Below are 13730 nucleotides of genomic sequence, written 5' to 3'. Positions count from 1 at the left end.
ATATTTGTTAATTGAATGAATGAATGATTTTGAACTTCTAAACTGAGTTCTGAATCAGAATAAGACTTATCTAGGCACAGAAGGGAAGAAAAAAGAGCCAGAAATATCCAATCAGAAAGAAGTCCAGTGGGCTGGAGATTACTAACAGAGCAGGAGAGTGATAGGATGGATTATAGGCATGCAGTAGATGTTAATCCCCTCAGTCTTTGATATACTCAGGTACAACCTGGGAACGGTGTCAAGAGCATCCCTGTGCTGAACTCCTTAGAGGGCATTTATGATGGAGCAGTATTTGACCATAAGACCCATCATCCCTGCAACTAGCAAATATTTTTAAGGGTATCTGGCATTTGCTGTCACAATGCAAGGTACTGAGTGCAGCCCAAGGATGTCATCTACCAGTTGGACATCTGTTTAGGAGCCAGCTGCTGCCTGTTAAGGACAAGAGACAATGGAGTCCATGGAACACATAGTGATCCAAGAGTCCAATGAGTATAGTGTATAGCTGGTCTGGAATATGAAGCAGAGGGGCTCAGCAGAGGATCCTGGTGGGCACAGCTTGGGATGGTGGCCCTCAATTATTGTGTTTATATATAAATGAGTTACTTTTGTCTCTACACTTGGGATATACTTTTGGTGGGATCTGAGGGTAACTACAAGGTAACTATTCTATTGTTTATAGTATAGACTGCAAATAAGAGCTTCTTCATTACTTTAAAAGCCTTGATAAAAGTTTGATTGAATTTGAAATCCTTTTGCATTTGCACAAGAAATCTCCCCTATCACTCTCCTGCTCTGTCAATAATCTCCAGCCCACTCGACTTCTTTCTTCCTTGGGATCTTTACACTACTTGTTCCCTCTGCCTGGAATGCTTTCATTTGCCAGTGAAGGGAAATGAAGAAGTACTAGATTTTTTAAAGTATAATTTCAGTTGTGGTTCATTTTAGAATGGTTATAAAAACTGTTTTATATTTTCATCTACCTACCCATGAATAAAGTTTCTTGTGGATGGTGATTGTCAAAAATTGGAGAGATTATCATTAAATAAATGATCAGGAATTAAACCTGGCCATTTCAATTATAAAACCAGTTTTCTCCCCTCCCCTCCCCTCCTGTCCCCTTCCCTGTTTTTCTACCTTATGGTTTTCCTACCTTCTTTTCATCCTTCCTAAGTAATCCAATTAAAAAACCATTAGGTAGGGTTGGCAAGGTAGGCATCTGCATTGGAGTGTGGTGGGCTGTTGGCTGCCTGGCGTGGTGTATCAGAGTCCGAGTGAAGTGAGGAGGGTGCTTATGAGGAGGAGGGTGGTAGCAGCTTGTGTGGTTGTTGGGAGCCTGAGAGAGGTGAGGAGGTTGTCTGCACAGGATAGTGGTGACAGCGGCAAGTCTGGCACAAGGTGTTGGAGCTTGATTGAAGTGAAGGGGGCATCTGGGTAGCATGGGCACTGGGGTATCCGTGTTGGTAATTTACTCTCAAGGGGAAAAAAGTTATTTATAGTGTTATCATTGAAACTCTTTTGTAAGTTCGGAATTATTTTAACATGAAAAGAATAAAGTTATGTTTAAATGAGGAAACTAAAGTTTCTCGTTAAAATGTTTTGATATCTTATTAAATATTTTCTCTGTTGAATTTTCTTCCAACAAGGCCCATATAGATAATTCCACATTCCTTCCAGTTTATCTCTGTGTGTTGTATAAATATTATCCTTTTTGTTTGCAACAAATTATGTAAAAGGCTGTGAAACATTATTTTAGGCAGAGGGAGTCACATATGCAAAGGCCTGGAGCTCAGAGAACATGACTTTTATGAGAATTACAATTAGTTCTGCACATCTGGAAAGTGTGAAATTGGTCGTGGGGCAGCTGTCAAAGGAAAAGACCTCTAACAACCTCAGCTGGACGGTGGTACCATTCACTGACATAGGGGATATATTCACTTCTATGACCCTAAAACTGACAACCAAGAGCATAATGTCAAAGAAGATGCTCCCCAACTGGTACAGATAATCATTTGTCTAAAAACTGCATGTAAGGCCAACTGGCCCGAGGCAGGGGAACACAATCAGATTCACAGGTTGCATCAGACCGAAATTCTCCCAGACCACCCAGTTCCAGAAACTGCCCTGGAGACATTCCGGACCACCCAGTTCCAGAAACTGCCCTGGAGACATTCCGGACCACCCAGTTCCAGGAACTGACCTGGGGACTTTGAACCCAGCCCAGCCTTCCCGCCTTTCGAGGGGCGGGACTAACGGTCCCCCAGGATACCCGAAAAGACCACCAAATAAGGAATACCCTGCGCCCTCCCAGATTCACCACACCCCTTTCCCTTCTTCCCCTATAAAATCTTGCCCAACCCTCGCCCGGGTGCGACTTCTCTGGCCCGTTTTTCTCGGACCAGTGAACCTCGCCAGGGAGCGCTCCCTAATAAAGCTCGCTTGAAGCTTTCCTCTGTTTCACGGCCGTTTGTTAAGATCCGACCTTACACTGCACACGATGCTTCTTGAGCTGAGAATTCAATCACAAATTGCCCTAAACTTGTGCCTGCAGGAGGCACTCCTCAGAAACATGAATAGGGATGGAGAATGTAGCCTCTGTCATATCATACCCGCTTTCAAATAATTTAACAAAAAGGACACCTTACGATAGACACATGCGGTAAGATAATTTATTGAAATATTAATTTGCTTTTTATTCTGTTTTCTTGCCCTACTTCAAGAATACTTTTCTACTTTCTTTGAGCTTTTGTTCAACTGGACCGATGCAGAATTACAATTGCCTTTAGTTTTTTAAAGCTTGCAGGGACCTACTGTGTAGCACAAGGAGCTCTGCTCAATATTACATGGCAACCTAGACGGGAGCGGAATTTGAAAAAGAATGGATGCATGTATGTGTATGGCTGAATCACTTTGCTGTACACCTGAGACTAGCAGAATATTGTTAATCAACTGTACGCCAATATAAAATGAAAAGTTAAAAAAAATCTCATCCTCTAGTTCTGCCTTAAAGGAAAGAAAACAGTCAAGTTTTGATGTTTATTCTCAGACTTAGTGATATTATGATTTCATCTATTTTTATTTTTCATTTGCTGGAATAAAGAGAGGAAAATTAAAAAAAAGAAAACCTAAACTCATCGAAGGGCTTATGCCAGGTGTTCCCAGGGGAGAGGAGAGAGAGGCAAGAGCCTAAGAGGGAGAGTCTACTATGGAGACCTCAAAGAGCGATTTTTTCGGGGAGGGAGGGCTCCATGAGTATCAGCAACCAGCATCCAGTTCCTCTGAGCTGCTCTTTTATAATCCCCTGGGGATGCAGCCTGTCCTCAGTGTGGAATGGCTTTGTGGTACAGTGGGAAGCTGAACCTTTGGTGTTGGGGTTCCTAGCCTTGGTAAAAAGGAGTCCCAGCTTGAGCTGGGCGGCAAGTTTCAGGAAACAGCAGAGTCACTTTCCTGCAAGGGACCCTGTAGTCTTATCAGGAGGGACCAATCTGAACCAAAGATCAGGGGGCTGTCCCTAAGTATTCTGGACTGTGTACAACCTGAAGTCTTTATCCTAGGGGTGGGACTTGACCCTAGTAGTGATTGAGGTTAAATTTCTATCAACTTGAGGAGTGGTGGCTTAAGATGAGATTTGACAGTAGAAAAAGAGTATGATGTTTCCTTCGCCTAGACTGTGAAGTAACTTTCATACTCAACATACACATTTATAGCTCGCAAGATCTGGGGGAAATTACTTACACATGAAAAGACTTTTTTCCCCAGAAAAATTCGGCATAAGACTAATTGTACCTTTTCTGTGAAACAGCTGATATATTTCAGTTTGATATGTGCCTCCAGAAATTAATGCCAGATGGACTCAGTATACCTCAACAAGCTTGGTTTTGTATTATTTTTTCTAACCCAAAAGCTGAAGTGGTGGGAAGGAAGGAACAAGCCAGCTCAACATTTGGTAGACTCAGATGTTCTCTTCGCTTTCCCAGTGCTCCTGCATCTGACTTGGGGCTGGGAGCAGGTATGGGGTGAATACTGGTTTAATTCCAGTTTTCTTACAGCTTTATCTTCCAGGTACAAGTTGTCATTCAAATACCCAAACCTCGTATTTCTTTTAATCTTAATTTGAGCCAGGAGAAATTGAGCTCTGAATTGAGTCTACTTCAGTAGACTTCAGATAAATGATGGCTAGAAGGATAGAATGACAACCCAACTCCTTCTTTAATGATGTTTTTATTTTCCAAATAAGGAAGCCGATACAGAAACTATACGAAGAAGACTGTCATAGGCTTAGCCATGTGTGAAAAAGCCAGTTGACTGCAGATTAGAAGTTGTGACTCTGCCGCTACCTGTCTGTGTGGCCCTGGGCGTGTCATTTTAACTCTCTGGGCCACATGTGCACATGAAAGTTTTGGACTGGATGACCAATAAAAGGTCTCTTCATGCTCTATTCTTCTTGTGATTCTAGAATGTAGAGTAAGAAGATTCTTTTAAAATAGAAATACAGGGTAATAAAGGACCCTTACTGACATTACATGCTTAGATATAATGGGACTTACTATTTTTGGTAGAACTTTTGAATGTGCCAGTAAGATCAGATCAGTGTTTTTACAAAACCATGATCAAAACCTTGTGATGAAACTTAGAAATTGTATTACTATATATTTTGGCTGTATGCAGTAGATAATCATATCAAAGCTTGGTGAAACATAAACTCCTCAAAACCAATGATGGGAATTAACAAATTATTAGAATTTGAACTGAATTATATGCACTTTTAATCCTTGAAAGAAATCGCTTCATTTGATTCCTATGAATGAAAAGTGCTTTATATATTATTTCAGAAGCTGGAAAATTGACCATATTTAGAATCCTGGGCAGCAAAGTAAAACAGATTTTAGGTAAATTATGCTGTACAGATAGTCAATCCCAAACAAACAAATCACTGCTAAATACATTGAGAGGTCTCAGTCAGTGATTATCATATGGAATAGGTTCCTCAGGAAGCATTTGATTCTTGATTTCATAGCTGCTAATCATTAGTATACTGTTGTTGCTTGTATAAATCTTGGCTAATTATTTTTATTTTTTTCCACTGTTTTCCTAGTTTTATTTGAAAAAAAAGAAGCGTGTAATTTCCTTTCTCATATTAATGTGCTGAAATTATGATAATAAATATCATTTGACTAAAAATGTTTAGATCCCGAATGATCCAGAAAGGCTCTGTACATAATCTGAACTCACTGAACAACTACAACTAAATACCACTCTTACAGCTTATTACTGAGTAGACTAACCTGTTCTTTGCACTGTTCAGTGTATATTTAGAAATTAGGAAGGACCAGATTCCTGATGACTCAAAATGTATATGGTAGTATGAATATTACTTTATTCACAAATTTGACTATAGAATACTTCACAAATTAAATTTTACCCTGATTTGCCACTCTTTAGGTTGATGGAAATTTGATCTCAATCAGTGCACATTATTTCCCTTTTCTGTGTGAGGAAAAGAAGCTTTATTAAGCTGTTATACACATTTTGAACTATATTATAGGCTAAAACTAGAAGTTGAAATGGACTTAACAGGTAAGATTAAAAAACTTCATTTTCACATGGATCCGATACATGTCTCCTGGAGAGGAAAATATTCTGTATAAAATTTGCTGAAGAAAATAAATATTAAAAAAATTGAAGTTCTTACTGGACTAAGTAAAACAGTGCACTAAAAAAATAAACGTTGGGCTTTCCTGGTGGCGCAGTGGTTGAGAGTCTGCCTGCCGATGCAGGGGATACGGGTTCGTGCCCGGGTCTGGGAAGATCCCACATGCCGCGGAGCGGCTAGGCCCGTGAGTCATGGCCGCTGAGCCTGCGCGTCTGGAGCCTGTGCTCCGCAACGGGAGAGGCCACAACAGTGAGAGGCCCGCGTACTGAAAAAAAAAAAAAAAAAAAAATTGCATTCAGCAAAGGTGAATTCTGTCAAGTATGTGGTTTAAAGTTAGACTTAATTTGATTTGGTAAAATAAGTAATGTGACCTTTCACACATCATCATAATGGTGTAAGATTCATACCCAAGTACCAGTCACTTTTTTTCCTATATAGTATCAATTTAACTGCTTCATAATATTCTTACCTGAACTGTTTACTTAATTATTTCCTTATTTGTTTAATTAGTTAGCTATTTGGAGGCATTTAGATAGTTTCCTTTTTTTTTTTCTAGTTTAAACAGTATTGAGATGTTGTAGCTGAACTCTTACACAGATCCTCAGTTATTTCCTTAGGATAAATTTCCAGAAGCATCATTACTGGTTCAGAAGAATGGGTCAGATTTTAAGGCTGTTGATGTGAGTTGCTAAAGAGTCCATTAGAAAGACTGTACCTCATCACAAATGGCAGACTGCCCTTTTGGAAAGTACCTTGAGTACATAAAAATGGAACATGTATTGGTTTGCTAGGGCTGCCATAACAAAATATCAAAGAATATGTGGTTTAAACAACAGAAATTTTTTCTCCAACTTTTGGAGGCTGGAGGTCCAAGATCAAGGTGCCAGCAGGGTTGAGTTCTTCTGAGATCTTTCTCCCTGGCTTGCAGATGACCACCCTCTTGCTGCCTCTTCACATGGTCATTGCTCTGTGCACATATGCCCCTGGTGTCTCTTCCTTTTCTAATAAGGACACTAACCATATGGATTAGGGCTCCATCCTAAGAGCCTCTTTTTAAATTAATCACCTCTTTAAGTAACTTATCTTCAATTATAGTTACACTCAGAAGTACTGGGGGCTAGGGCTTCAAAATATGAATATAGAGGGGAGGATGGGGACACAGTTCAGGCCACAACAGAACTCTTAACTGCGAAAAGAAACTCTTGGATATAATAAAAAGTTGACTTAAAAAAAAAAAAAAAGCAGAGTTGCTGCTTTCTGAAAATATAGCTGGCCATAGTTTCCCCCCTCTTCTTCAGCTCATTCTTTTTCCTTTTCTCTAGTTCTCTTTTTCTGGGTATATTTAGGTACAGTAAAATACGCCTTTTTTTTTTTTTTTTTTGCGGTACGCGGGCCTCTCACTGTTGTGGCCTCTCCCGTTGTGGAGCAACAGGCTCCGGACACGCAGGCTCAGCGGCCATGGCTCACGGGCCCAGCTGCTCCGCGGCATGTGGGATCTTCCCGGACCAGGGCACGAACCCGTGTCCCCTGCATCGGCAGGTGGACTCTCAACCACTGTGCTACCAGGGAAGCCCAAATATGCCCTTTTTATTGTGCATTTCTATGAGTCGTTTAAACACCATATTCAGTTAGGTTTTTGTAATCACATTTGTAGGAGGGATGGAAAACAAAGGTTGTCTAAATTTCAGTTATATTTTAAAACTTTTTTGTTTTGGAAGGCTGACATACCTGTAAGCAAGGTAAAGCCAAGAACCATACTCAGGCAATGATCTAAAAGGTAAAGTAGAAAAAAAAATGTTTTTCTCCTGAATGATCTGAGGGGTAGGAAAGCGACAGCATCATTTAAGTGTTTATATAACACTTCTTATTCACTGTCCCTACCTTTACCAATCTAATCTCTGAAAAGAATCTAACATCCCAATTATCTTGCATTTATCCTGGTTTTCTAAATGTCTCTCAAACATGCTTGTGTTGTCTCCCACCATCCCTATCCTCCTTCTATATGTAAGGCTTATACTAGACATAAATTTCTTTGAAGCTTTCCTAGTCAATAGACATTAAACCAATAATGGGTCCTCAATAAGGTGGTATGGAGGATTATTTCAAAACAATGTAGGAAAAAACTGTTACTTTAGAATTTACAGTTTAGATGGAAAAATAAGTTATGGTCTTATTCTCTTTCAGAAATTCACCTTTTATTATTTTACATTTATTTGGATGACTCTGAATTCCTTCAGGTCTAATCTCTCATCTGAGCTATAGTCTTGGGCATCCCAGAAAACAGTGCCACATGAATATCCCAGTATCACCTTAAACATTAACAACTATGTTCATCATCTCCCCCACTTCCTCCAAAATAGTTTCTTTTGTTAGATTTTTCTAGTTCTATTTGTAAGGTCGGATCTTAACAAACGGCACCGCGAAACAGAGGAAAGCTTCAAGTGAGCTTTATTAGGGAGCGCTCCCTGGCGAGGTTCACTGGTCCGAGAGAAACAGGCCAGAGAAGTCGCACCCGGGCGAGGGTTGGGCAAGATTTTATAGGGGAAGAAGGGAAAGGGGTGTGGTGAATCTGGGAGGGCGCAGGGTATTCCTTATTTGGTGGTCTTTTCGGGTATCCTGGGGGACCGTTAGTCCCGCCCCTCGAAAGGCGGGAAGGCTGGGCCCGGTGCAAAGTCCCCAGGTCAGTTCCTGGAACTGGGTGGTCCGGAGAGTTTCGGTCTGATGCAACCTGTGAATCTGATTGTGTTCCCCTGCCTCGGGCCAGTTGGCCTTACACTATTATGCTGCAGTTTTTGGCTTCCAGATTTCAAACACTGGAATGCTTTTATTTTCCTCATTCTTTATCAATTGGTTAGCAAATCCTGACTTACCTGAATTGTGTTTTGTAATGACAAGGTAGTAGTTTCCTATTGTCCTTCTCTTTTAATTTTTTCAATGGCACTTATCACTATCAAACATGCTGTATACCATTCTTATTTATTGTCTGCTTCTCCCCACAAGAATATAAGTTCCATGAGGGCAGAGATTTTTGTCTATTGTTTACTGCCCTGTTCCCAGCACTCGGTATAGTATTTATTGGATAAATTGAGCACTTACTATGTGCCAGGCACTGTGCTCTGCGTTTACATGCAGAATCTCATTTAATTTTTACCACAGTGGGTAGGTGTTTTATGTTCTGATTTTCAGATAATAAAACTTATAATTTAATTTTAAAAAGGTTAGGTAACCTGTCTGAAGTCACACAACTTGATGGTCACATGGTTAGTAGGTGTTAGAGCCAGACTATAGATTGTCCCCAAACTTGGAAGCCTATCTGTATGCCTCTGAAATAATATTCATACTCCTTAATCTAAATTTCAAAACATTCCATAATACCAAGACCCTTATTTTACTTTTTAATGTCAAAAACCTCCTGATCCAGTCAAACTGGTCTACTCATTGTCCCTGGAAGCTTATAAATTTCCTCCAGATTTTGTTCAGATAAACTCCCTATAGAAATCTTATCCAGCCTTTGACTCTGCGATTCAGTGCAACTTCTACCTCTTTAACCATTTCTGAATACATTCCATTCCAGGATACAGTGAGGAATTCCTCTTCTAATTTACCACATGGTCTTTGGGCTTTCGGTCACATGTCTTACACCGTGTCACACTCCTTGTATCTTGCTTGGCACACAAAAGGTTCAATAAATGGAAGCCACTGTAACTTTCTTGCATTCCCATCTGGGTCCGTAAGGCAGTTCTCAGGGGTGCGTAAAACTTAACATACAGTGTTCATGTGTTTAACTCCCTCGGCTCCCAGTCCGATTGGAAACTCCTTTAAAAACCTAATGTTTGGGCTTTCCTGGTGGCGCAGTGGTTGAGAGTCCGCCTGCCGATGCGGGGGACACGGGTTCGTGCCCCGGTCCGGGAAGATCCCACATGCCGTGGAGCGGCTGGGCCCGTGAGCCATAGCCGCTAAGCCTGCGCGTCCGGAGCCTGTGCTCCGCAGCGGGAGGGGCCGCAACAGTGAGAGGCCCGCGTACCGCGAAAAAAAAAAAAAGAAAAAAATATGTGTACACTGGGGTAATATGAAAATGTCCTCTGTCTGAATGCGCGAAGGGAGGCCGAGAGGAGTGTCGCGGGAGGGCTTCACGGACGGCCTAGGGGTGGCGGGGGTTTCGCGCCACGCCTTGGTCGGAAAGTCTGGAGGCGCGCCGCTGTCCTTCACATGGCCTCGGGCTCTCTTTTGCGCAGGGCCACGTGCCGGCGTTTTAGTCTAATCGCCGCTCTGGCCCACTATAAACGGTTAATAACTGCCTTCCCCGACTAGGCCTCTTCCCTCCATCTTTGTGCGGACGGGAGGGGCGAGGACGCCAGGTGTAGCGGCCCGGCCGAAACACGGCAAATAAATCCGGACCCCCAACCCCAACAGTCAAGTTTTCAAAAAGCCCGCGCGTGGCGCCCCAGGCCGCATCCGTTGGGAACGTCCCCCAGCGCGTCCCCTGTTCGACCCCACCCCCATTTCCCACCCCGCGGCCAGCCCAGCGCGGGAGGAGGCGTGGGGGTGGCAAGCGAGCTCTGCACGCTAGGGGCGCCGGGGCCAGCGCGCACCGGGGAGCGCGCCCGTCCAGCAGCTGCCGCAAACGGAAGTGGGTGCGAGCGGATCGCCGTGATTGGCTGAGCTGACACGTCTCTCAAGGGGCTGGCGCGAACGCCACTGCGGAGTTTGGCGAGGGGACACGGCTAGGGGAGGGGGAAAATCACCGGGAACAGCCGCGGGGCTGGGGGCAAATGAATCGCAAAGGTTCGCTAAGGGCAGGAAGAGTCCCTAGTCAGGGCGAACTGAGGATCCTGGGGTTGAAAACGGGGCGGTAGAGGCGGTGGTGGGAGCAGCGCAGGCCGAGGGCTTGAATAGACCGCGGAGGGCGGGGAGTCCGTGACCTAGAGCGGCGCGGCAGCGCGGTAGGCGGGACTAATGAGAGCGAGGCGGGGATTGGCGGGCAGCCCTGGGCTGTCGTACGTCCGCGGTGACGCACGCCTCGGCGAGGGTGCGCGCGCGTTCAGCGGCCTCTTTGTGTGGTGCCCAGATAAGAGAGCGGAGGTGGCGGTAGCGGCGTCCTCGCTTGCCTTCAACTCTCCTCGGCTCGCCCTCTAGCCGGCACCTTTCCCCTTCCCTTCCCCTTCCTCTCTTCCTCTTTCCCTTCCCTTCCCTTCTTCCCTTCCCCGTCGGTGACCGGCGGGGGCGGCTCCAGCGACGGCTGGGCCCAAGCTGTGAAGAAGCCTTAGCTAACGATAACGGCGACGGCGAAACCTCGGAGCTCGCAGGGCGGGGGGAAGGCCCGGGCCGTGGAGATGGAGAATTCCCAGCTGTGTAAGCTGTTCATCGGCGGCCTCAACGTGCAGACGAGTGAGTCGGGCCTGCGCGGCCACTTTGAGGCCTTTGGGACCCTGACGGACTGCGTGGTGGTGGTGAACCCCCAGACCAAGCGCTCCCGTTGCTTTGGCTTCGTGACCTACTCCAATGTGGAGGAGGCCGATGCCGCCATGGCCGCCTCGCCCCATGCCGTGGACGGCAACACGGTGGAGCTGAAGCGGGCGGTGTCCCGGGAGGATTCGGCGCGGCCCGGTGCCCACGCCAAGGTGAAGAAGCTCTTTGTCGGGGGCCTTAAGGGAGACGTGGCCGAGGGCGACCTGATAGAGCACTTCTCGCAGTTTGGCACCGTGGAAAAGGCCGAGATTATTGCCGACAAGCAGTCTGGCAAGAAGCGTGGTTTCGGCTTCGTGTATTTTCAGAATCACGACGCGGCAGACAAGGCCGCGGTGGTCAAGTTCCATCCGATCCAGGGCCATCGCGTGGAGGTGAAGAAGGCTGTCCCTAAGGAGGATATCCACTCCGGTGGGGGCGGAGGCGGCTCCCGCTCCTCCCGGGGTGGCCGGGGCGGTCGGGGTCGGGGCGGTGGTCGTGACCAGAACGGCCTGTCTAAGGGCGGCGGCGGCTACAACAGCTACGGTGGTTACGGCGGCGGCGGTGGCTACAACGCCTACGGAGGCGGCGGAGGCGGTTCGTCCTACGGTGGAAGCGACTACGGTAACGGCTTCGGCGGCTTCGGTAGCTACAGCCAGCACCAGTCGTCCTACGGGCCCATGAAGAGCGGTGGCGGCGGCGGTGGAGGAGGCAGCAGCTGGGGAGGTCGCAGTAACAGTGGACCTTACAGAGGTGGCTATGGCGGTGGGGGTGGGTATGGAGGCAGCTCCTTCTAAAATTTTTTTAATGCCTGGGAGTGGCTATAGGGGTAGCTGTTTTCAACCGCCCAACTAGGGTCGACTCCTAAGTCCTTTCCCCTCCCACCGCCTTCCCCGTTTTGCCCTTGGGGAAGCCACTTCTTAGGCTGTTCACCCTTGGGGGTGTTGCCCTGTTTGCCTGCCACCTCCCTTGTCTCCCTCTGAAGATGGACTTGGCCCCACATACACATTTTTGTGTTACAGTCATTGATGGACTCTATTTTTTTATTATTACTTGGACCTTGGTCGTTTTTATACTAGCAAGATGTCTTGTTTTAATTTGTGTTTTTTTTTGGGGGGAGGGAGTGAACTTGCTGATTCTGTAGCAAAACCTGGGCGGGGGTTGGGCGGGTTAGTTTACTTTGTTGTAAGGACTTGATATCTGGCTACAGCGTTTTCTATGAAATCTCCTTGGATCCCATGCCCGAAATTTGGAAGCATATGTACAAAAATCATTTTTACGTTTTATTTTTAATAAATCATTGTGTTTGACCGTACATGTCTAACATTTTTTTCTAGGATCCATTCCGTACCGTTTTAAGGGATGTTGAAAAATTTTCTTGTTAATTCTTAATTCTTGATGTGTACTTCGAGAAACTTTTAAAAGGTCCTGTGGGTTTTTTTTTCTTCTTCTTGCTGTTGCCCTGGTAGTGACGTGTTGAATTTTATCCCTTACAGGTAAAACTTTTGAAGTGGTGGATGTGGCTTTTTAAAATCTTTAGTTTCTTTGCATCCATCTCTTGTACTAAGTAATTTGCTTATCATCTTGACATGGTCACTTCTTTCTATGAGAATTTACCTCAAAGTATGTACCGTGTAGTTCTAAAGAAATAGTTTGTATTAAGCATGTGTTTTCATTCATATGAACTGTTTAAAAAAATTTCAGATGGACTAGTTTCATCCCTCTTACTGGTTTGTCTGTAATGAATGGTTACAAATAAGGGTTATATTTTATCCTCAAACTAAAAGCGTTTTTGTATTTTCAGAGCAGGTTTAGACGTTTTTCTTTTTCCCCCTCTAGCTGAACTGTTGTCCTTATGGAAATCCTTCCCCCAACCTTTGTGGCACCATCTACTGGCAGAATGGCAGTATATCTGCAAAACAATTCGTTTAAAAACTTGTTTAGGACAGTTGCGTCAGATTTAGAAGTTTTGCCATCAGAAATCTGTGCAGACTTTGGTTATACATTTACTTGTAACTAAGATGGGATTTACAGGAATGTAGTTAACAGTCAATATCACAATTGCCCTTTCTACATGAGATTTGAAAATGTAAACTGCTATGCATAGCTTGGGCAGTGGCCCCATATTGCTATGGCGACTAATGAACCAGCTTCGTGTACTGGTATCTTAGGTGCAAGTTGTAAAGCAAAATATCTGTGTTTTCTGCTTGGTTAACAAATGTATATTTGTAGCCCTTTCATGCAATAGAATTCAAGTTGTGTTTATAAAAAGCAAAACAGAACAGTGATACCAGAGAAAATTGCCTTCCTGGATAGACATATAGAATAGCAACGTTTATGGATATCACAAATAAAGAATTCAATCCTTTACATGATTGAGTGAGAGTATGTATAACCTGGTGGGTGGGTTCAGAGTACCTATTAATCCAGTACCTACATTTTGATTTAATGTTGTGGTAAAATATTTGGAGTTTTGTGGTTGAAAGCCCAAAGCTAGCTGTATTAAGCTTTCCGAAGGGAGATTACTGGGCATTAAAGTAAAAAAATATATTGATCCTTTTCCTCTTAATTCTTGTTGCTGTATATTAAGATTTAATTCTTGCCAAAAGTTTTTTTTTTTTTCTAATTGCTA

General features: G+C 44.3%; 1 protein-coding gene across 1 annotated transcript; it reads left to right on the top strand.

The window, feature by feature from the left end:
- The first annotated feature begins 10687 nt into the window (after positions 1-10687).
- HNRNPA0 (heterogeneous nuclear ribonucleoprotein A0) lies at positions 10688-13468 on the top strand. The gene has a single exon (XM_024752402.1). It carries the CDS (start codon positions 10987-10989, stop codon positions 11893-11895), a length of 909 nt encoding a protein of 302 aa, XP_024608170.1. The 5' UTR covers positions 10688-10986; the 3' UTR covers positions 11896-13468.
- Positions 13469-13730: the final 262 nt, after the last annotated feature.

Source organism: Neophocaena asiaeorientalis, unplaced genomic scaffold (assembly GCF_003031525.2).
Source record: "Neophocaena asiaeorientalis asiaeorientalis breed wild unplaced genomic scaffold, Neophocaena_asiaeorientalis_V1.1 scaffold204, whole genome shotgun sequence".
NCBI classification, from domain to species: domain Eukaryota; kingdom Metazoa; phylum Chordata; class Mammalia; order Artiodactyla; family Phocoenidae; genus Neophocaena; species Neophocaena asiaeorientalis.
Note: the sequence above shows the minus strand (reverse complement) of the source record. Positions and strands in the feature narration are given on the sequence as shown.